The 24,021-nt window shown below is 45.2% G+C and overlaps 1 protein-coding gene and 2 long non-coding RNA genes across 8 annotated transcripts in view; 1 reads left to right on the top strand and 2 right to left on the bottom strand.

Annotated features, from left to right (window-relative positions):
* Positions 1 to 4,418: 4,418 nt before the first annotated feature.
* LOC147361991 (uncharacterized) lies at positions 4,419 to 7,029 on the bottom strand. Its single transcript, XR_015138431.1, has 2 exons — positions 6,899 to 7,029; positions 4,419 to 6,475 (listed from the first exon to the last, which is right to left on the bottom strand). It is a non-coding gene; the product is annotated as an uncharacterized LOC147361991 (long non-coding RNA).
* A 95-nt stretch (positions 7,030 to 7,124) lies between these two features.
* Positions 7,125 to 8,428, bottom strand: LOC147361990 (uncharacterized). The gene is made up of 2 exons (XR_015138432.1): positions 8,296 to 8,428; positions 7,125 to 7,700 (listed from the first exon to the last, which is right to left on the bottom strand). It is a non-coding gene; the product is annotated as an uncharacterized LOC147361990 (long non-coding RNA).
* Positions 8,429 to 8,964: 536 nt separating this feature from the next.
* The window catches only part of DOCK9 (dedicator of cytokinesis 9), a 298,290-nt gene continuing 283,233 nt past the window's right edge, over positions 8,965 to 24,021 (top strand). For 2 of the 6 annotated variants that reach the window (XM_086330406.1, XM_086330405.1), the window contains exon 1: positions 8,965 to 9,076. Coding sequence is in view for 4 of the 6 variants with exons in the window: in XM_086330365.1 (XP_086186491.1) it covers positions 10,387 to 10,515 (129 nt within the window). In the remaining 2 variants the exon portion in view is untranslated. Of the gene's footprint in view, positions 9,077 to 10,248; positions 10,516 to 24,021 lie in introns of those variants that run through there. The other 4 variants (XM_086330365.1, XM_086330357.1, XM_086330391.1 and 1 more) reach the window with 3 other exon arrangements.

Genomic DNA, 24,021 nt, shown 5'->3' with positions numbered 1-24,021 from the left:
TTTGCCTGAGCTTCAGGGTCCTCTCTGATCTGTCCTTTCCAAGGCTAGGCAGGGGTCCTAGCAATGCGTTCATACGATCTTAAGGATTTTTTTTTTTAATTAAAAAATACAGAAAAATTTTTGAGACGTTGAACACTGTCACCAGAAATCTAACAACTCAGAGACAATCACTGTTAACATTTTGGTAGACACTTTTCATACACACATGAAGACTTCTATCTCTTCAAATACACACCTACACTGATGTATTCAATTTTATATACTGTATATGCTACTCTGTAACCTACTTGTCTCACTTGTTGGGACATCTTTCTAAGCAACTAAAAATCATCTTTGCTTTTTTTTTTTTCCTTCCAGTTTTATTGACATGTAACTGGTATACAGTGCTGTGTAAGTTTGAGGTGCATGGTATAATGATTCGACTTACCTAAATCATGAAATGCCTATCACTGTAAGTTTACTGAACATCCATCAGCTCATATAGATACAAAATTAAGTTTTTAAAAAATTGTAGAAGTAGCATATTTTAACCATAGTCAGTTAACCCCACTGTGTCTTTCTATCTCAACTGCCTCCGTGGATAGTTTTTGGATTTTCTAAGGGAGGGTTGAGTTAGGAATACCCTAAATTAACTGCAACTGAGAGAGATGTTTGGGAACATTTTGACAAAAACACATGAGAAATGATAAGCTTCTATTTAGATATATATAAAGGGTAGCTTATTTTACATTCTTTAAATTCATTTATTAAAAAATTAGGAGAAAATTCAGGTTAAAAATTACTGGAATAGGAAATAAAACAGTTACAATGAGTGATTAAGTCAATAGAAGTTATACTGGTATGGAGAAGGAAAGTATAACACAGATTTCAGATCATACTAAAACCAGTCATTCATTATGAAAAAGGAAAATTCTATCATGAGAAACAAATGGTATTTGGACTGTTTGAAAATCCTTTTAATGAAAAGTGGATCGTGTGAACTCACTGGAAAGAATTCTAAAAATTCTTACAGATTAACCCTGAAATGTTGACATTGATAAGGAGAATATAAAACGTAATCCTCCAATACACTGAGGATTTTGGTGATTAAACTATTGAATATTGTCAATTTGAAGACACTGACACACCAAAAAATGCTTCAAATACTCTGAAATCTTACAGCTCATCTATGAAACCTGCCTGCTTTCTCCAAATTTGACAAAATCCAAGAGTTCTAAGACACTACTAACAGCTAGTTGCAAGGTTGAAAGAAATCTCTTCTACGTTTTCAATAATAAAAAAATTTCAATTAAGTATGCATGAGGAAAAGACTGAATTTTCTTTCTATACACACTATAAAAATAGTAAAAAAAAAAAATCACTGTCTTTTGAAGAGACTATGAGAATGTATGCACTAACATTGTAGGAAAAAAAGCATTTCAGAGATGCATGAGGAAGTCAATTAGTTAGAGACACTGTTACGTTTCTGGATTTTGTAATGTTTGTGGTATTTAGTAGCTTTAAAAATTGTAGTTTGTGTGATTTTTATTATACTAAATATCCACTTTTTTTTTAACCCAATTTGATATTTATAATTTTGTACTCTTCCTCTAAAAGAGGGCCTCTTGAAATTTTATAAGCTTTATATCTTTTATACATTTTTTTCTTTTTAAAATATCTTTAATACATTTTAAAACGGTGGTAAAATATATATGACATAAAATTTACCATCTTTTCTTTAGCGGTAGACCTTTAAAAATGCATTATTTACTTTATTGTTGTGCCTGGCTGCACCGGTCTTAGCTGCAGCGTGTGGACCACTAGCTGCGGCATCTAGTTCCCTGAGCAGGAATATAACCCGGGCCCTGCACTGGGGGCCTGGAGTCTTAGCCACTGGACCACTAGGGAAGTCACAAAATTTACCATCTTCACCATTTAAAAAGGTACAGATGAGTGCTATTATGAATGTTTACCTTGTCGTATAATCATCACCACCATCCATTCTTTTCATTTTTCCAAACTCAAACTCTGTGCCCATATAAACACTAACTCCCCATCCCCCTCTCTCCCCAGTCCCTGGTAACCACCATTCTTCTTTGTGTGTCTACAAATTTTAACTAAGCTACATATACCTTACTAAGTAGAATTCTGGAGTATTTGTCTTTTGTGAGCATGTGACTTCATATACCGTAATGTCCTCAAGGTTCATCTGTTTGGCATGTGTCAGAACTTCCTTCCTTTTTAAGGCTTAATAATATTCCTTTGGGTGTATATACCACATTCTGTTCATCCATTTGGTTGTAATTGGACACCTGAGTCATTTACACCCCTTGGCTATTGTGAATAATACTTCTCTGAACATGGGTGTACAAATAGCTCTTCCAAATCTGACTTTCTATTCTTTTGGATATATGCCCAGATATGGAACTGCTGGATATGGTAGTTCTCTTTTTAATTTTCAAGAAAACACCATATTGCTTTATACAGTGGGGCGGTAGCTGTAGTACTCCATCAACGGTGAAATCTCTCCACATCCTTGCCAATACTTACGTTCTGTTTTTTGGATAATAGCCATCTTAATGGGTGTGAAGCCCTTACTATATTTCTAAGTCATGACTGGGATTCGGTTTTGCTGCGTAAGCTTCTACACAGCATTGCTCAATCAGTTCTCTCTTCACGGCCATGTCCACAGTCATGGTTAGAACACAGCTCAGCCTTTGAGAATTGCTGCTGTTTTCTCCTTTTCTCTCTCTTGAAGTTCTTGGCATCAGTTTATTCAAACTTGCTTTTGAGCAATCACAGATCCCATCTTTTTGGGCTTATTGTTTATTTCTGTTTTAGAGTTTATTGTATCTACATATATTTCTACCCTGTTAACCAAGATGATGTATTCTCCTTACTTGTTCAATCTACTGTTAGAAAACTTTAAGGTTGGTCTGTATCATTCCCATATATACTCAGTGTCTGGTTGACATTAAAGCTGGTACAGCTGGGACTACAGGACCTGTTGCTAAAACACTGAAAATAATATCCTTACTGGCTGATAAATAGCCACCACTTGTAACTCTGGGTCCTCCCTACCCGCTTGGGATCATTTAAAGGGTTAATGATTGATGGTGAAAGGGACCTCCAGGCCTGTGCTTAGAAGGGCCTCTGGGCTCTTGAAATTCTTTTTATTTTTTAAATTAATTAATTTGGCTATGTTGGGTCTTAGTTGCAGCACATGGGGGGATCTTTCGTTGCAGAGTACAGGTTTCTCTCTAGTTGGACATGAGCTTGGTTGCTCTGCAGCATGTAAAATCTTAGTTCCCGGACCAGGGATAGAACCCACATCACCCGCCTTGCAAAGTGGATTCTTAACCAGGGAAGTCCTTTGAAAATCATTTTTAAAAAACAGTGCCCACATTTTCATTTTCCACTGGGCTCTGCAAATTATGTAGAAAGTCCTGAACAGATGATGTAGATTATGGCAAATTATATACATAGTCAGTGCTCAGAAGAGTCATTGCCCTTTTAGACACTGGACCTTTTCCCAAATGGAAAAGGGATTCTGCCTTCAGGTTTCTGCCAGGTCCAATGTAGGGGCTGCCATGCCAAGCCTCTTTGTGCTAACCACAGATTCTCTTTGGCCCTGCTCTTGTGCCATTCATCCTGGCCACATTCTTCTGGAGCCCAAGCCTGGAAAAAGGCATTTAGAGATCAACATTTTTCTGCTATGAGAAGTTTTATGTTTTTAAGAGGCATAGCCCTGTTCCAAGCTCATTTTTTACCCCTGATTTTCATTTTTTCATGGTCAACTGTTTTAGGCCCCCATCTGTTTAAATTCTATATTTCCTAGAAAAATTGTGTAAATTTTGCTAAATAAATCTTTTCCAAAGGAAACTGGCTCTTGGATCCTATTTTAACCAGGTAGACGTTGCAAAATCATGCAGAATTCCTGCCCAATTTCTGCTTTATTGGCTCATTGGAAAGCCTTAACTACAATGGAAATAATTCAGGAAAAAGCTCTAGTTATTTCCTCAGATATGTTCTTGATTTACAAGTCCCATTTGAGCATGTTTGGTGAGAGAATTACCTAGGAGTGCATCTCTATTTGTGTTTCTACACCTCATCTGTGATGTAAGCTTTAACTCACTTAGGAATATTGTGCAAGATTTTTCCAGGTGGCGCTAGTGGTAAAGAACCTGCCTGCCAATGAGACCTAATGAGATGTGGGTTCAATCTCTGGGTAGGGAAGATCCCTTGGAGAAGGAAATGGCTACCCACTCCAGTATTCTTGCTTGGAGAATTCCATGGGCAGAGGAGCCTGGTGGGCTATAGTCCATGGGGTCACAGTCAGACATGACTGAGTGACTTTACACACACAGACACACACACACACACACACACACACACACACCTACCTCATCTTTTATGTAAATTTTAACTCACTTAGGAACATTGTGGGGATTTATTTGATAAGGTCAGAATGGTTTCAATAACAGCATTTTTAAACCAAACTATTAGGATTATGCATTTGGTGTGATTGTATATGATCATTATTTGGTTATACCTAGTACAGCAATCGGAGAAGGCAATGGCACCCCACTCCAGTACTTTGCCTGGAAAATCCCATGGATGGAGGAGCTTGGTAGGCTGCAGTCCATGGGGTCGCTAAGAGTCGGACTCGACTGAGCGACTTCCCTTTCACTTTCATGCATTGGAGAAGGAAATGGCAACCCACTCCAGTGTTCTTGCCTGGAGAATCCCAGGGACGGGGGAGCCTGGTGGCTGCCGTCTATGGGATCACACAGAGTTGGACACGACTGAAGTGACTTAGCAGCAGCAGCAGTATAGCAATAATCACAGGTTATTGAGATTCAGTGATATTAAAGCCAATTTTCATTCCTCGTCTTTCCCCAGCTCTCTGTTATGAAATGATGACGAACTTAGACTTTGCAATACACCCTGCTACAAAGAATATTAATGTCGTTTTGGATTGCACGCTACAGAACAAAAAACGAGATGAACAAACATTGCTTTTTTGGTGTCAGTCAACCTTTGGAGATTATGAACCATGTTCACAAATTAGAGCAAAAGTGCTGGTGACGAACAGTTGAAAAGGAGGGAAGATCTGAGACTAATCTGCCTCAAAAAGAGGCAGAACTTGGTGATGAAAGTATCTGCTTAGTCTTGGGGTAGGGAGTTTTATGTCACAATCTGGACCCTCCCTGGATGCACAGTAAACAGCTCTGATGACAATTTCTTGAAATATCCTATAATTATTTAATAGCTAGTAATGACTGATCATTTACTACGTAAGACAGATCCTGTGTTGGTGTTTTTCAAACATTATCATGCAAATCTAACATGCCCCAGGTGCTCTCTGCGGAAGTTGTTCAGACAAGGGTCACAAGGCAGCCTCCAGGCAGAGCAACCAGCTCCAGCTTCCTGTTCTCTGAGAAACTGCCCCTGGCTCCTACCTCTCAAGTTGGTTGTTTCTCCTTTGTGGTCCCACCTTCCTGATCCGTTGGATCACAGTTATATTTACGGAGGGGTCTTCTCCACTAGACTATGAGTAGGTTTTCAGAAGCATAGGATGCTTTTTATGCATAAATTAATAGACATAGTCGTGGTTCCCTCTGGTTGGGTTGTTGCCACCTACCTGGTTTCTGGAGAAGGAAATGGCAACTCACTCCAGTATTCTTGCCTGGAGAATCCCATGGACAGAGGGGCCTGGCAGGCTCCACTGTCCATGGGGTCGCAAGAGTCAGACACGACTTAGCGACTAAAATACTGCTCCCTGGTTTACCTCCTTCCATTCTCTTTCCCCAAACCCCAGACTGTTCTCAATGTAGCTGTAACTAACAACACTCAAATCTGAGTGGTTTAGCACAATTTTTCTCTTTCTTACTTACTTCACTCTGCATAAAAGGCTCTAGGTTCATCCACCTCATTACAACGGACTCAAATGCATTCCTTTTTATAGCCAAGTAATATTCCATCGTATATATGTACCACATCTTCTTTATCCATTCCTCTGTCGATGGACATTTTGGTGGCTTGCACGTCTTGGCTATTGCAAACACTGCTACAAAAAACACTGGGGGTGCACGTATCCTATTTGATCCTGCCTTTCTCTGGCTATATGCCCAGGAGTAGGATTGCAGGGTCATATGGTAGCTCTATTTTTATTTATTCAGGAACCTCCATACTGTTCTAAAAGGGGAGAAGTTTTAAGTGCCTTCGGTTTGCCAAACTGCTGGAAATGGAAGTCTACATGCTCACTGCTCACAAAACGTGGTCTGTGCACCAGCAGCGTCTGCTGGGGGAGGAGTTTGACATCAGTGGGGAGCTTGTCAAAGCTGTTGATTTCGGGTTGTCATTCTTGTTCAGTTGCCCAAATGTGTCTGATGCTTTTGCAATTCCATGGGCTGCAGCATGCCAGGCTTCTCTGTCACTCACCATCTCCTGAAGTTTGATTTCGGCTACCACACCTGATCTTCTGAATTGAAATCTGTAGTGTAACAAGATCCCCAGGTCACTTTTATGCACAATAAAGTTTGAGAAACCCTGGTTTCAATGATCTCATAAGGACCTCATATTTCATTTTCACAGATGTGCTCTTTCAGGATAACCTAGAGGTTTTAAAATAATTATGTATCATTAAGAAATACACAGATCCTAAAGCTAACCTAACAAGAAATGATGCAGTAAGAGATTATTATTAAAACGTGGATAATGCTTAAATTATAAATATTTGGATGTTGTACTGTCACTTATATGCAAATCTTCAAAACTGGCTTGAATTATATTTCATTTCCAGTACCTACTAGTATGATCCTCAACAAAAAGGATGGCCTTCTTCCTACAGTTTTGGTGAAACAAAGATGGGGTTACCCCCTCAAGTTAAAGTAGATAGATGTAGCTTCCACCACACCTTAAACAGCATCCCTCCCCATTTCATGCAGGATCTTCAACCTTGACCTGATGTGCCTCCTTCAATAAAGGTATGATTGCCTCTCTCCAGGGGTTGATGCAGTAAGAATTCACACAATTCTAGGTCCACTCTGGTGGGGATTAAAAACAAAAAACGACAAACAGCCTTTGGTAAGTGTGTGAGTTTCCGATGACTATTGTACCACAATAAAGCATCACAAATTGGGTGGCTTAGAACAAGAAAATTTATTCTCTCATGGTTCTGGAGACTAGAAATCCAATTAAGGCATCAGTAGGGCCATGCTGTCTCCAAAGATTCAAGGAAGAATCCTTTATTTCATCAAGCTTCCGGTGGTTGCCAGCAATCTTTGGTGTTCCTTGACTTGTAGATGTTTCATTCCAATCTCAGGCCTTCTTGCTGTGTGTCTCTGACTGTGTCTCTTCTCTTCTCATAAGAACACTGGTCATATTGGTCCAGTATGACCTCACTGAAACTTGATGACATCTGCAAAGACCCTATTTTCAAATAAAGTCACATTCACAGATACTGGAGTCAGGACTTCAATATGTCTTGAAAAGTGAAACTGAAAGTCGCTCGGCCATGTCCAACTCTTTGCGACCCCATGGACTGTATACTCCGTGGAATTCTCTAGGCCAGAATACTGGAGTGGGTTGCCATGCCCTTCTCCAGGGCATCTTTGCAACCCAGGGATCGAACCCAGGTCTCCTGCATTGTAGGCAGAGTCTTTACCAGCTGAGCCACAAGGAAAGCTCTTGGTGGGGGGCGGCGGACACAATTCAATCTAAAACAGGAAGGATGAAATTTCTGCTCAGATTTAAACCTAATAAATGCCCCATTTGTTAACTTCACCAGGAAGAAGAGGCTCTGCTCTGGATCACTGGGAAAATCAGCCTTCCTGGACTTAGTTCACATTACCATGCCTCCTTCTCTGTCAGAACTTGTTCTTGTTTAGACATTATCCGTGACTACTGGCAGCATCTTACAGTTCAACCCTGCTTCCTAAATGAAAATCTGCCAATTCTAGAACATAATGAATCAGTAAGCATTTCTAGGACTGGTAGAAATGGATACTCTTCACTTTCCAGATACATGCTCTTTTCTGTGTTCATCCATTTCTTAAACAGAACAAAGCAAAAAAAAAAAAAAGAAAGAAAGAAAGCTGCACAACATTGTGCGTTTCTGTTGTTTTTAATTGAATAAAATCTATTATTTGCATTCTCTGGAAGTAGATGCGATTTAGAGAGCCAAGGCAGCTCAGTAGGGGTAAAGGTCTGTGCTATCTGGAAACTTCTTCAGGTGTCAGAAGCTCAAAGGGAAAACTTACCGTTTCTCAGGCCAGCTTCTAACAGTAAGAAGTAAGAAGTGAACTAACCTACCCCATGCAGCTCAGCGGTACAAACCGGGGATGTGCATGGTGAAACCAGACACCGCAGGCTCCCGCATGAAGCTGCGCCTTCTGCCTCTGGGGTCACCCAGCGCTCCCCTGGAACACGAGCAGCCTGGTTAATATCTAGGCTTTACACAGCAGAGGAAATAGATTAGTGTGTAATTGCTCTTATTATTTTCACACGTTATTGTTTTGTCTTCCAGCTTGTCAGGCTCACGTGTAGTGCTACATCCCGCGTCTCAAGACACGGGGAGAACAATCCGATCCAGCAAAAACATTTATTGAGTGCCAACTGCATGCCGAAAACTCCAGGCTTTATCATGGACCAGACCTGCCCATTAAGTCCTGAACGGTGGTGTTTTGCTTTCTACCCTAGATTAGTAGTTTTCCCACATTTAAGATTCCGCTTTGGGCCAGTGTTTGGCTTTCGAGCAGGCTGGGAGGCCACTGGCGACTTCCTTCACTGGCTGACGACGGCTAGGAGGCCTCCATGCGCTGAGGCCACACCGGCGCGGGAGGGATTCCTCTGAAGGCTGGGTCCACACCGCCACCGCGCGCGCAGGTGAGGAGCTGTCCATCAGGCACGCGATGGGCGTGGTCCGCGCAGATCGACCAATCAGCAGAACCTTCCTTAAGCCAAACTCCCGCCTCCAAACCCAGAACAGTGAGCATGCGCCGTAAGCGCTACGCAAATTCCTCCGTCTACTCAAGCCCTCACCTCAGGAGGGTCAGTTAGGGTGCTCCACGTTTCCTCAGAAATAAGAGAAGAGGTGGGGATCCCCTTAGGAATGGGGAAGCCGGAACAGCGGGTGTGAGGAAGCTCCTCAGAGCCGCGGCTGTTGCTCGCGGCCGCCAGCTCCCGGGGTCACGTTGGGCTCGCAGGCCGGCGCTCCTGGGTTTTCCCGGGCTTGGCGCCCAGCGGTCCGGCAGGGCCGCGGAGCAGGGGGGGCGGCCGACGGCTCTCGCCCTGTCACTTCAGCCCCTGGGCAGGTTGCGGCCCTCCGTTTACAGAGGAGCGGGGCTAGGCTCAGAAGTTTTGACGGTGACGCAGCAGCTGGTCCCGGCCGGCCAGGGTCTGCGTGACTCATCGCGGACCCCTCCCTTGGGCTCGCGGAGGCGTGGACGCCTCTGGGGGCCGAAAGGGGTTTGGGAGGCGGAGAAGCGCCCCCGCCAAGTGCGTGCGGCTCTCGCCGGCCCCTGGGCCCCGGGGCGCTCCGTCCCGTTCCTCCCGGCCCGGGCTGCCAACCGCCCTGTGTTCTCCCGAGGGCCGCTCACAGGCCGCTTTCCTGAAACTTCCGTCCCCCCATCAGCGGCCCCGGGGGGGCGTGGTGCCACCCTCTCCCGACCCCTGCCGGTCCCCGGGATGCTGCGGCTCCGCCAGCCGGGAGCCCGGGGTCCCCGCGTACAGGTGCGGGCCCCCGGGAGGACTTGGCGCCACAGCCCCGGGGTCGCGCGCCCTCCTGGCGGGGTGCACGGCCCGGCCTGGGGTCTTCGGACGTGCGGCTCCGGGGAGTAATCGGACCCGGGAGGAGGCGCCCCCACCCCTTCTTACTCCCCTCCCCTTGGGGTCCCCACCTGCCCCGCCAGGGCTCCGGGACGGCGAGCAGCCCGGGCCCCGCCGCACCAGCCGCGGGACCGGCGGGGGCCCGCCGTCCCGCCGCGTCGGCCCCTCCCCCGCCCGCCCCGCCCCGCCCCGCGCCGCGCCGGACACCCCGCCCCGAGGAGGCGGCCCGGCGATCTGCCGCCGAGCGAGGCTGGTGGCATGGGGGAGCCGCCGCCGCCGCCACACGCACGGTCTTTCCTAGCGAACCCGGGCGCCGCTCGGAGCACTAGCGACCCGGACGCCTAGGGACGGGGGGGCGGCTAGGGGCGTGACATCCAGCGGAGGGCGCGGCCCGGGCTGCGCCTCCCGGACGCGCGGCTAGCCGCGGGGCGGTGGGGGCAGCGGGCGGGCGGCGGCGCCGGGAGAGTCGCCGGCGGGCCGGGCCGAGCGCCCAGGGCGCACCTGGCGGCGGCGCGGCCCGGCCGGACTGCGGGAGCAGGCGCGGCGGCGGCGGCGGCGGCGGTGGCGGCGGCAAGGATGTCGCAGCCGCCGCTGCTCCCCGCCTCGGCGGAGACTCGGAAGTTCACCCGGGGGCTGAGTAAGCCCGGCACGGCGGCCGAGCTGCGGCAGAGCGTGTCGGAGGTGGTGCGCGGCTCGGTGCTCCTGGTGAGTGCGGGACCGCGGAGGGAGACGGGAGGGCGGGCAGCCACCCCCTTCGCGTTCCTCTAAGTCGACCCGGCGGGGGCAGAGCCACCGACCCTCCTGGGTCTGCAGGATTAAGAGGTGGTGGAGGAGGCGGGTGTCGGACCGGGGAGAAGGGAAGATACGGGAGAGGGCACCAACTCCACCCTGCGCCCGTGGGTCCTCTCCCCGCTGCTGCCCACCTCCCTCCTGGGAAATTTCCTGGGAGGGAAATCGCCATCTCCTTCATTCCAACCCCAACCCCCCAACCCCCCAACCCCAAGTTTACCAACTGAGAATTTATTCTCTCCTTTCCTCCATCCCTCCCACCCCACCCTTCTCCTCCTCCCTTATTTCGGGGGGTCGCGGGGTGGGGGGTGGTGCTTGACACCTGTGGCCTGGAGGGGCGCAGGGGAATGGATGTGGGAGCTTCCTCTTCCAGTCCGACACCCAGGGTGGGATACGGCCCCGCGGACCCCCTTTGGGTGGGCTAAGCCCCAGAAGGGCAAGGGTTTTGTAATCTCTCTTCCACTCCCTCCCCCTAGCCGGCATCCTGAGATTTGAGCGCCTCTTACGAAAGGTTAAGAGGCTTGCTAGGAATCGCTGGTGACTTCCGCAAGAGTGCAAATGACTACGATTTGGGGGATTCGTAGCAAGCTGCCCCGGGGATTAATCTGGTCCTAGCAGAAAGTCTTTTGAACATAGGCCTCTGAGTGTGAGGAAGATGAAGTTTTAAATCAACTTTTCGACTACTCGGGCTTGGTCCTGCTGTATTTGGAAACGCAGTAGGCCCTGATCGCTTGGACGGTGCGAGAGAGGAGCGATGTCTGAGCGGCAGCGTGCCCTCGTGGGTAGCTGGACACTTTCAGCAGCTCCTTGCACCGGGCTCTGGCGTTTGTTTTCTTGGAAGGGGCTTGTTTGTGGGTGAGTGACTTGTGCTTGTTGGGCCTTGGAAGTGATTCTTAGGGCTTCGTGGGGCTGTGTGTGGGGTATTGTCTTGGTGGATTGCTGGGTCCCTTAACACAGGGCCTGGCTCATCCTTTTGGTGGCAGATAGATGCCCTTCCTGGCCAGACACAGAATGACATGTGTGATGTTTGTGGAGAATGGAGATGAAGCTTCACTGATTTCCATAGCTAGTTGGCTCAGTTTTATTTTTCTCTCCATGGCTCTGACAGCTCTCTCTAGATTCCTTAAACTCCAATCTGTTCAGTAATAAGGAATTTTTGTTTTTCTGTTTTTACTGAAGTTGATCATTTGATGATAAGGAGTAAAGCGGGAATTGATAATGACCAAAACCTGGGATCTCTTCCTGCCTTTCATTGCTTTGGCCTAAGTAGTATATCCTGCATCTTCCTGACTTTTGCCAACATGTGTATGTTAAGGATAAACCCCACAAACATCTGTGGCATCCTGTTCTGTTGTGAAAGGAAACTTAGTTCTTTTAACTGGGGGCACTAATAATATCCCACTATTAGAAATTTGAATCAAAAGAAGAATAAATAAAATCATGAGTTCCATACTGCAGGCAGACCTGGACTGAAAAGGAGGTTCTAATTTAACAAGCCATTAGGTCAAGTACAACACTGCTCACCACTGCTGTGCAGCAGTCCTTGAATTCAGCAGCCTTTCCCGTAGGAGGCTGGCCTGCTGATAGTGACCCAGTAGTATCCATTCCCGTGTGTGACATGCTGCTGCTGTGTTCTATCTCACGACACGTTAACAGTACATCTCTTTTTCCCTGGACACCCTGAAGCATGAACAGTCAGACGTTTGGCTGATGTCTCAACTCTTAGCGATGTCCACCTGCAACCGCTTGTCTGATGAAACAAACTCAAAATATGGGAAAGTCAAGTGGGCCTCCTTGGGCCTTTGAACGGCTCCCGAGCTAAAAGGGAAATGCGTTGCAGTGGTTCTGCTTTGCAGATGGAGAGAATTTGGAATAACTTACAGATACTAAAAATTACCCATCACCCTCACCCCCCTCACCTCCTGCCGGGTACTCTGCCACCACCTGCTGCTTCTTGCTGCTTCCGTGTCTGTCAGGAAGCCACAGCAGGTGCACCTGTCTCGGCTTAGTTCTAGGAAGGTCTAAGAAGGTACCCAGACCCTTGCAGGAGGCAGAGCAGCAACCAGCCCAGAGTTTGGAATCCCAGGGTCCGCTGATCAGCCTGGACGGAGGTAACACTCTGCTCCGTCGGCAGCCTGAGTCAGTGCTAATAGCATAGTAAGCACACAATAAACGTTTCTTACCTAGCTGACTACTGTAGCAGTTCTGTAGATTGACTGAAAGGAGAACACAGAGTACAGACTTAACTAGCTCTTCTCATGCTTCTAGTACTGCTGAATGGCTGTGACATCAGAAACAACAGAATTAAGTAATTCAGTGGGTGATAAAGGCTGCCATTAACAAATAAGGTGTACTCATAGATTTTTGTTTGTTTGTTTGATAGGCTCACTTTTTAAGGCTCAGGTTTGTGGGCCTTTAAAGATGATATTAATTTGTAAACCTTGGAAAAAATGCAAAAAAGTGGAGAGAATATCATAATGAACCTTCATAATCCATCAACCAGATTCAATAATTATCAAGATTTTGCTAAACTTGCTTTAACTATCCCGCTTTCCCCCTCCATTTTTGTGTGATTTCGAGTTCTATGGTGCCCATCATTCATCCAGTTGTTGTTTAGTTGCTAAGTCATATTATTAAAAATAGGTATATTTTCCCACATAACTGTAATGCCATTATGTCAAAGTTAGCAATAATCTGTTGAAATACTCTTCAGACTTCCCAGTTTGCTTCAGAAACATCTTTGAATGGTGGTAGTTTGTTCTCATCAGGATCCTAAAAAGTTTTGCTGGCCGTTTCAAATGTGGTTTGTTCTTTCATGAGCTTTAGAATTAGTAATGATGGAGTGAACCCTCCCGGGAGTCCGGAGTCCTGGGTTTAACCTGAGAAGTTTGGTAGTGCAAAGCGTGGGCTCTGAAGTCAGAGCACCTGGGCTGTAGTTTCAGCTCTGCCCTGTGCAGTCTTAGGCACATAATTCAGCCTTGGTGAGTTTTCTTACCTGTAGCACAGCAGAGATAGTATTTGTACTTACTTTCCATGGTTATTGAGAGGATTTAGTGAGCAGTATGGGTAAAGCTCTTAAACGGTGCCTGGTCAATATCCTACCAGTACTTAAGTCACCCTGGGTTGGTCCCTTAATTTCTCTGCACCTCAGGGCTCCTGTTCTTGTAAATGAGAAGCTGTTCTAGATTGCTCTAGAGTCCCTTTCCCGACCAACAGGCTTCGATTCAAAGATGCTTTTATAGGAGTTGTTGTCATTGTTCAGTCACTAAATTGTGTCCGACTCTTTTATAAGAGCAGTAGAACTACTGCTACTTGTAATGTTCCTAACTGTGGAAGATGTCATTTATGATTTTGGGTAGTGAAAGAAAAATCGTCACAGTTCCAGAATCAGCTTTCCGTGATTGAGCACAGTCAGGAGGGCAGCATGTTCAGATCATAGGCAAGCTCAGGAAAAAAACTAGAAATAATTCCCTGAGCAGTGTTGAGTAGTGATTGGACCTTTCAGATGTATTAAAGATAGCATCGTAATGGCCTAGATCTAAGGAAGTATACCACCCAGGGCCTAAAAATATCCTTTCTCTGAAAGATCTGTGTGAATATTGGGACGGGGCCCTTCACGTGGGTTTGGCAGCTCCACGCGCTTGGGTATTGCTGCCCAAGTCACCTGGCCTCCTTGCCGATCTTATCTCAGCGTGCCCAGCTTGAGGCCCTCCTTCGCCATTAAGTCCCTGCTGGTGACACCATTCCACAGGCATCCGAGAACCCTGCAGTGTGAGATGAAGTAAAACCAAGTTAGGCCGGCACCACAGTTCCCTTTGTGTAACTGGAAGGGGACGGACAGGCATGATAATCTCTGGAGTGCCGCCCTGGGGCCCTTCTCACCCTCCCAGTTTTGTATGATCCTAGGTAACCTGAGACCCGAGAGGTAGTGTTCTTTGAAATCCCCAGATAACGTAAAACCTCATTTTGGCTGTAATTTTAAATCAGATAGGATAGTAAATCGGTAACTGGACTGGCCTGGGCTTCACCTCACCGTCTTTCTCCACCCTCTGGTGGAGTCCCAACAACAGAAATGTCCCAGCATACAGGAAGCAGGGCGAAGGCCCATCTCCAACTCGATAATCAACAACAGGTGTGTGTTTCTTTGGTTTCTGGTCTATTTGAATATTGGGAGACAGGAGAGCATTCGTAATGCCTTGAGTTTGAAAAGGGAGGAGTGGAACTGTGAAACCTTTATCCACGTTTGTCGAGGGCCTGTTCTGTTCTAGGACTTTTTGCTGGGTGCTGAGAATCTGCTGTTGTTTAGAGCAGGCTCTTGCCTTGAAGGGTTTATGATCTAAACTCTCAGCAGGTGGACAGGTCAGTCTTCAACACAAGGATAGCAGTAGGCTGAAATACATCAAACACATGTGAAGGAACACATACTAAGAAGGAGCAGAGAAAGATAACGTAACAGAGAATTGATACACTCGGGAAAGGGTTTGTGAGGAACTGAACGGGACCTGGGAGATGCCGAGACAAGGGAGACTTTTCTCCCAGAAAGGAATGAGAGGCAGAGACCAAGCACATACTTCGAAGGCCTGGCTAGGCCAAGAGGGAGCAGAGCAGCTTGGGCAGGGAAGGGTAAGGTTTAGGAGGAAGGGAGAGAAGTTTTGAGAAATACAGTTGCTAACTTGGAGGACAGTTTTCAATGACTGGCTGAGAACAGATCATAAAATAGACGTTTTTTCTTCTTGTCTTTTTGAAACCTATTTTAGGAAAGAGGTTCAAACCAGTCCCTGAACATACTCTTCTTAGAGATTGTTCGCTCTGCGTAATCTTGGGGGTAAATTATGTGACAGTTTTGTGTCACACAGTCCTAAGGACACAAAGTGAAGTCTTTGGCATAGAACAAAAACGGGCCTCTGTGTGTGTCAACTTTTAGGGTACACATGAGTGAGCAGTAAGTCAAACATGGTGGGTACACCACTGAGTAAATTATATCACAGAAAAGTATTGACCCCACCTTATATACCACATACTGAAATAAGTGATAACTACATGTAAGAGACACACGTAAAATAAGTCAAAGAAACAGCATAAAACACGGATGAATAATCATGTAAGGGTAGAGAGGGGTTTCTTTGAAGAATGAAAGTAAAGGACAAAACCAGTTTGGCCTGGGCCTGGGAGGTGAACTCAGGGCCTTGCCGTTGATGAGCAGAGGACTTTGATCAGGTTTCTTCACTGTCTCAGTTTACTCATCTGAGAATTGGGATTGTTGGGTATTATTATCTCAGGGAGTTCTTAAAGATTAAAAGATATAATGTGTGTAAAGATACTTAATAGTAAGTGCTTAACAAAGGTAAGCTCATATTGTAATGAAAGATTGCTCATCTTGACTAAATGAATCTGGAGACAGCACTTACTAAGCACTTACTGTGTCCTAGGATATGTGTCAGGGCTTTACACATGGGAGGTCGAGTCATTTCAAGGTCAGAGGCTGTAAGTGGGGGAATCTGTGTCTGGAACCTGGGGACTGTGGCTTCAGACCATGTGTCCCTACTCACCACCCTGCCTCCTGCCTCCTCAGGCAAGCACTCAAACCTACGTTCTCTGTGTCACAAGCACCATAAATTTAAAAGCCAATAATAAGCTTAGAAACAATATTTGTCCTCTTCTGTATATCTATATCTCAGTCATAGTGTTAAGTTTTAAAAAAATATAATGAGAGCTCTTAGGAGTCAATTAAAAAAAGAAAAATATGCCGGAAGAAAAATAGGAAAGGACATTCATAGGTAGTTCCTCAAAGAAAGGAATACAGTTAGCCAATAAAGAACAGGAAAAAAAAAAAGTTCAGCCCTGCCAATGATTACAGAAACACTAATTAAAACAGGATGCTATCTTTGCCCAATAAATTTGCAAAGATAGAGAAGGTTTTGCAAGGATGGGCGAGCCAGGCACTTTTGTTTGCAGGGTCGCCTCATCTCACAGTTCCATTCATATGGCATTTTATGAGAATTGTGTCTTCTAGGTTTTTTAACGCGATGAATGCTATGACTACTTGAGCTGGGCTATATGTATCAAGAACTTTAACATGCTCCATTCTTTGGCTCAGTTCTTAAACAACTGTAGGAACTCCCCCTGAGGACTGGACTGAAATATACCTAAATGACAGCGTCTAAAGTCACAGTGCTGAGGGTTCAGGGCAAAAAATGTAAACCACCGACCCACTGCAAACTCTCTAAAGGTCTTAACAGTAATCTAAATGAATTGTGGGGTTGGGTTGTTTATGATGCCATGAAGTTTAGTTTTAGAAGAATAATGACTTGAGAAAATTCTTCCCTGATCATGTCGGGAGGCAGTGAGGCCTGTGGTCAAGTTCGGGGACCTGGGTTCTGTTACCGCTTTAATACTAACCACGGGGTGACTTCAGGCTGTGGCCCCGCAGCCTGGTTCTGCCCTTAGTGTGGAGCAGAGTCTCAGTCCTCACCCCTTAAGCCATGAGATGGCCCCTGCCTTGAAAGAGGTGGGTTTTCTTGTGCCAGGAAAGCATGTGGGGTCTCCCTCATAGGTTCTTGGGTTTCCACCCATCCCTTTGGCTTATGTTCTGTCGGCTAAAGCAAATCTCTTGGCCACACTCCCAACTGCAGAGGGCAGGGAAGCCTGGTCCCGCCTGTGGGCCTTTGGAGAGCGGAGGTCTGTGGTGAGCCGCGCTCCGGGCTGCTGCCACCTGCCACCCCGTCCTCCGGCTCCTGCCTCTCCTCTGGCCCCTGCCGGTTAACACCCTTCCTCTCTGGTCTCTGCTTCCACTCTTACTCCATCCCTAGGACTTCAGTTCTGAATCCTTAACGCACCAGTTGGAATAGGAAATGGCAACCCACTCCACTGTTCTTACCTGGAAAATTCCATGGACAGAGGAGCCTGGTGGGCTACAGTCCATGGGTCACAAAAGAGTTGAACACAACTGAGCGCGCTGCACACCACACCGGTGCCCACACTGCCTCCCGCTGCCCTGGGTTTAGGAGCCTCTTCCCTGGACTATAAGGTACTCTCCTTACTAGGCACCACCTGTGCATTGCTCACCAGCCCGGCTTTTCCATCTTCTGGTTGCCAGGCTCTCTCGTACCCCACGGCCTTGGCAAGAGCTCTTGCCCCTGCCTCGTATAGAAATCACCACCCTGCCTCCTTCCTCATGGCCAGGCCACCCGCCTGGGTCTTTGGAACTGTGCCTGCAGGTCCTTGCCTCTCAGAGGCCTTGCCTATCCACCCAGACTGTTCTTTCCTTTGTACCCCTTAACACAAGTTATATATTGACGGATACATATGTTTGTGTGACCTCTGTTTCCCTCCCTGGCCTGTTGGTTCACTATGGTTTCCCCAGTACCTGGCAATTAGCAGGGGCTCAATAGACATATAGGAGAAGGCAATGGCACCCCACTCCAGTACTCTTGCCTGGAAAATCCCACGGACGGAGGAGCCTGGTGGGCTGCAGTCCATGGGGTCGCTAAGAGTCGGACACGACTGAGCGACTTCACATTCACTTTTCACTTTCATGCGTTGGAGGAGGGAACGGCACCCCACTCCAGTGTTCTTGCCTGGAGAATCCCAGGGACGGCGGGGCCTGGTGGGCTGCCGTCTATGGGGTCGCACAGAGTCGGACACGACTGAAGTGACTTAGCAGCAGCGGCAGCAATAGACATATATTTTTTAAAATTTTTATTGAAATGTCGTTTATTTACAATGTTGTATTAGCTTCAGGTGCACAGCAAAGTAATTCAGTTATGCATATATATATATATATATAAGTACTTTTGGCATCACCAGCTCAACAGATACGAGTGCGCAAACTCCGGGAAATAGTGAAGGCCGGGGAAGCCTGGAGTGCCGCAGTCCATGGGGTCGCAGAGTTGGACATGACTGAGTGACTAAACAGCAATAACTGTATATTTTGATGATGAAAGATTCCTAAAGTCTCTACATCTGACATGTTTTGTTTTAAAATCTTTTTTTGATTCCCCACTGCCCCTAATTTGTCTGTCTCCCCTGCAATTTCTATTTATTTCATTTCAGCCTGTCTCCCTCCGCCAGGTTAATTTTCCTAATGTACAGGATGTGTTGTATCATTAGTTTCTCATTGCCGCCTGATAGATTTGATAACATTCATGTAAGTAAGAATGCATAATTTTGGGGCTGGCCCTTTGTCTGCTTTAGTTTAGGAAAAAGCGGTTGGCAGTACACCTGTATGACCTTTGCATAAGTTTTAAGAGCGGCTACACAGTTTAATTTAACCGTAACTTGGTGATGGCTAGGGAAGCCTGGCGTGCTGCAGTCCGTGGGGTCGCAAAGAGTTGGACACGACTGAGAGACTGAACTGACCCGAACACATTTTAATACAAGTAAAGTTAATTTCCTTTTTTAGGGCAGTTTGTTTTCACCAACTCTGTTGAACTCCAGTGTGTAAAATGACACAGTGATCTGATTCTTATGTTAGGTATTTGGTAACTCGTTTATCTGAGAGCAAAACAAAAACACAAAGAATAAAAATCTGGAAGTGTTTTTCTATCACTAGAGTCATCAGTTCTGCAAATCATCAAGGGTACTTGGATGAGGAAGTTTTTTTCGGTTTTGTTTACATCTCTGTCACTTTTTCTTGAATGGACTCCTTTAACTCTTATCAGCAAGTTGAAGGCAAGGAGACTTATAGTCTGATCAGGACTCTAATGCCAAATGGTGTGTTGGAATCTCCCTGTCCCCCATTTCTTTGAAGTTGGCAGGAATAAATCCAGTTAAGATAGTGCTTGGGTATGTCTGCTTAGGGAGGCTGGTTGGGTCAGTGCGTGTGTTAGAGACATGCCCACTTAATTTATTATAGATTAACATTTGTTGAATGTTAATCTGAAACTGAATCTGAAAGCAAATGTCAGTGAACTGCCTACGGTCTCCATTGGCCACGAGAAGTTTATTCTCAAATTCTTTTGTATTTACAGATTCACATACTGTTTTCATAGAGAAAATACACATTCTGTCATATAGATTAAGGAAAGTTCTTTACCATGAAGAGTTAAAAACAAATAAACAGTGTATATAGGTTGTTCACTTTTTAAAGTATAAACACTATTTTGTTGATGAAGAAGTATTATGGTATATGCTAAGTCACTTCTGCTGCTGCTGCTGATGCTAAGTCGCTTCAGTCGTGTCCGACTCTGTGTGACCCCATGGACGGCAGCCCACCAGGCTCCCCTGTCCCTGGGATTCTCCAGGCAAGAACACTGGAGTGGGTTGCCATTTCCTTCTCCAATGCATGAAAGTGAAAAATGAAAGTGAAGTCACTCAGTTGTGTCCGACTCCCAGCGACCCCATGGACTGCAGTCTACCAGTCTCCTCCGTCCATGGGATTTTCCAGGCAAGAGTACTGGAGTGGGGTGCCATTGCCTTCTCCATAAGTCACTTCACTTGTGTTCAACTCTTTGTGACTGCATGGACTGTAGCCTACCAGGCTCCTCTGTCCATGGGAATTTTCCAGGCAAGAATACTGGATTGGGTTGCCATTTCCTTCTCCAGGAAGTAAAAGTCGCTCAGTCATGTCCAACTCTGCGAGCCCATGGGATTTTTTAGGCCAGAATACTGGAGTGGGTAGCTATTCTCTTCTCCAGGGGATCTTCTCAACCTAGGGATTGAACCCAGGTCTCCCACATTGCAGGCGGATTCTTTACCAGCTGAGCCACCAGGGAAGCCCAAGAATGCTGGAGTGGGTAGCTTATCCCTTCTCCTCCAGTGAATCTTCCCAGCCCAGGAATTGAACTGGAGTCTCCTTCATTGAAGGCAGATTCTTTACCAGCTGAACTGGCAGGAAATACTGGAATGGGTTGCCATTTACTTCTCCAGGATATCTTACTGAACCAGGGAATGAACCCAGGTTTCCTGCATTGGCAGGAGGATTGTTTACTCTCTGAGCCCCCAGGGAAGTCCATTAGGAAGGAGGACAGATAGAAACAAAAAGCAAAAATGATGATTAATCTAAAAAATTAAACTATGCTCTTGTTTCAGGAATAAGGTAAATATCAGATGTTTAGTCTCTGACTTCTGGGACATAGGAAATACCCTGGTATACCCAAGTTCTGTTAATAGGGGAGTAATTCTGTGACAAGTGGTGGTAGGATATATTGGATAAGAACCTGGGGTCAGGAGATCCTAGACCCAGCTCTTCAGAGAAAGCCCTGCTTTCTCAATCTCTCGACCCCAGGAATGGATATCATAATGACACTTTCTTGTAGATGTTTGTGGTGATTAAGTGAGAAGATGCGTAAAAAACACTTAGAATAGGGTCTGGTGCACAGTATATACCCAATAGTACACGCTTTTGTGATTTATGAGGGCATCCTAAAGGAATATCATATAACTCTAATAGAGCTCCTTCAGGAGAACTTATAACAGGAAAATTATAATGTTGGGTGAAAAAGAAATAGTACGTGGAAACATTAATAGGCATGTCACAGTTGTGAAAGAAATAACCTGTGGGTAAGAGAAATTTTGAAAGAAAATGCATGAAAAGGGAATATGACTTGTTCTTTATATATTCTAATGTTTCTTATCTAGCTTTCATAAGTGAATAGATAATTATCAAGAAAAAAGTAATGAATATAGAAGGAAAATTTTGGTGCTTCTTTAAGACACTCCAATTAGTACTCTTTGAAAATTGTACCTCTTAACGTTTATGTACGTGTGCACCTTAATGTAAAATGTGTGCCTGGAATAAGATATACACGTGCATCTTGGTAGCAGAAATATTGTCAACCAGTTAAGAGTTCTGTTTTGAATGTTCAAGGAGGAAGGAGACCCAGGTTAAATAATTAAATCTTGCGTTTGGCAGTTTTATGAAATCCTTTCCAAAGAACATCTTGCTTGGGCCTCTGGAAAATCTAGTTAGACAGACAGGGATAGTGAGTTTTTGTTTTTGTTTTTTTTTTTAATTTCTTTTTTGATGAGGAGACTGCAGACTAGAGAAATCAAGTGACTCACTTAAGGTCACCTGGCTGATAGCTGACATTTTTTCTTGATAAGATGGCAGGGACTGTCAGAAGATATCATTTTAAAATTTGAGTTTCTCAGAAACTTTTAAATGGTTAACTCAAATCATTATATGCCTTTCTGGAAAGTACCATGAATTCTCTGGGTTGGTAGAAATCATACTGTTTTGGAGGTAAAAGGTAGTTTAGAGGTTGTGTGTTCCAGCTTCCTAGTTTTACAGATGAGGAAGATAAGGTGTGCTGTGGTTAACTGATTTGTCTGTGGTCATACAGTCTGTATTACAGACAGGAGTGAGATCCAGTTTATGGCTCTTGATCCAATGTATTTTCTGCTGATCACAGGAAATAATTGAATTTACCTTGTTTGCTCTTGCATTTCATCAAATATCTTTACAGACCGTGGTAATCAGATAATATCAGAATATGAAACATCTATTTGTACCATGATCTCTTTCCCGTTTATATATTTCATTAGTCCTAAGCCAGTTTATGGGTGATTGACATTCACTTTTCCATAAGCCAAGAAATACATTCTTCATTTTGGTTTAAGGAATATTAGGACAGAGAGAAAGAAATAAAAAAGCCAGAATGACAAGATTAATCTAAAAAAGATCTCAATAGAAACTTATTGATGAAGGAAGAATTAATTTAGTAGTCAAATAATATTTTTTAAGGGATACAAGATCATAGTTTTATGTGTACTTTGGTTAAAATAATTATGTAGCTTGAGGGAAAAAACCTTTCCTGGACCTACTAACCTAAAGTTCTTTAATGTAGAATAATAAACTCTGTTAATCTAGGTCATTTTACCTTTCAGGCTGCTTTCCCTTGGCTAAAATAAATATTCAGCTATAAATGGCAGTTTGTTCAAGTTATATCATTACAGAAAGAGTTGCGTTTGTAATACTATTTAGAGAATTTATTTAATCTGTCATTCTAACATATTGCTGTTTTCTTAAGTAGAAAGCAGAGTTCCTATGGTGATAGCAGAGGTGCCATAATATTTATAGTATATTACATTCATTTATAAACCATTACACTAGCTAGAATTTACAGCGTATTTAATCTCTGAGGTTAACTTTTTTTTTTTCTCTCCAGTCTTTTAATATGTTCATAGCCATTTAAAATGTTTTTTATTCTTGGAAGAAAACCTTCTGAGAGAATGTTGGTTATTTGTTTTCAAAAGAATAGAAATAACTATTTTATGATTTTTTTTTATGGAAGAATGTGTGTACTCTACTGATTTCTTTGTAGGTGATTTTGTGAAAAACCAATTAATACATCAAATTTTAATTTATCAGAAGCCAATTAATGTATCAAATTTGTTGTTCTTCAGTCCCTCAGTCCTGTCCGCCTCTTTGTGTCCCCATGGTCTGCAGCATGTCAGGCTCCACTGTCTCCTCACAGCTTCATTGAGTCATGCAAGCCCCTTCACCACAGCAAGGCTGTGATCCATGCAGGGGACTTAAAACTAGAAGCCGCTTAAACCCGAGATGGGCTGAGATTCCTGACACAGTGTGTTTCTCCAGTTACTGTATCAGGCGTACCTGCTGGAGACTGTCTAGGTGGGATGGTGGGGATGGGCTCCTTTGGTGGATACTGGGGAGAGGGGTCCAGAATAGCTTCCAGAATCTGAGAGAATCACAGATGTCCTCTCCCATAGCTTCAGTTGTTGGAAATGACCAGGAAGAGTCCTGACTTCTTTGCTTACCACTTGGCGTCTTGGTGTCTTAAAGCAAGCCCCACCCACCTACCCCCCATCCTCCCAGCATGCCGCAGTGAGCCCCATACTCCTTGTCAGGAGACCTGGACTCCCCCTGTGATGCCCGCCTCTTCATGGTCTTGACCCAGTGTCACCTGTGTGACGTAGGGGGACGCTGACCAGCCTGCAGGGGATTTAAGCTCCTTTCTGACCGGGTTTTTTGCTCTGGAGCCTGGCCTGGTGCTGCCCTGGAGCTCATTTCCATCAGAGGTGACCTTTGGGAGAGGAGGGGCAGAGGCCAGATGGAGCCCAGTCTCCTCTGCTCCAGGCTTCCTCGTGATCTTCTCTATTATCAGGCCAGGGTGTCTTGCCCTGGAGCCTCCTGAGATTCAGCTTCTCTTGTTTATCCTTTAGTTGGGATCTTAGCAGATCTTGAGGCATTTTTTCTATTTGGCTACTTAACAATGACATTAGCAGACAAAAATGCCCTGATGTTAATACCATTTTTTAAGCTCTTGTGCTGTAATGTTCACTAGATCCCCAGTTGTCTCTGGTCATCAATGTACTCAATAGACTCTGAAGGATAAACATTGAGATAAACCTTGTCCTCGGAGAGTGTGCAGCCTAGAGGGAAAGGGAGCGCAGACAGGACCCAGGGAGCTCTTGGGTTGGTATTCTCCTTCAACAGTCTTTTGCCTCTTGGCTGTTTGC

The sequence above is a fragment of the Bos grunniens genome, chromosome 12, assembly GCF_055505025.1.
Source record: "Bos grunniens cultivar Pamir isolate PY7600 chromosome 12, Bosgru_T2T1.0, whole genome shotgun sequence".
Taxonomy (NCBI): Eukaryota; Metazoa; Chordata; class Mammalia; order Artiodactyla; family Bovidae; genus Bos; species Bos grunniens.
This window is presented reverse-complemented; position numbering and strand designations above follow the sequence as displayed.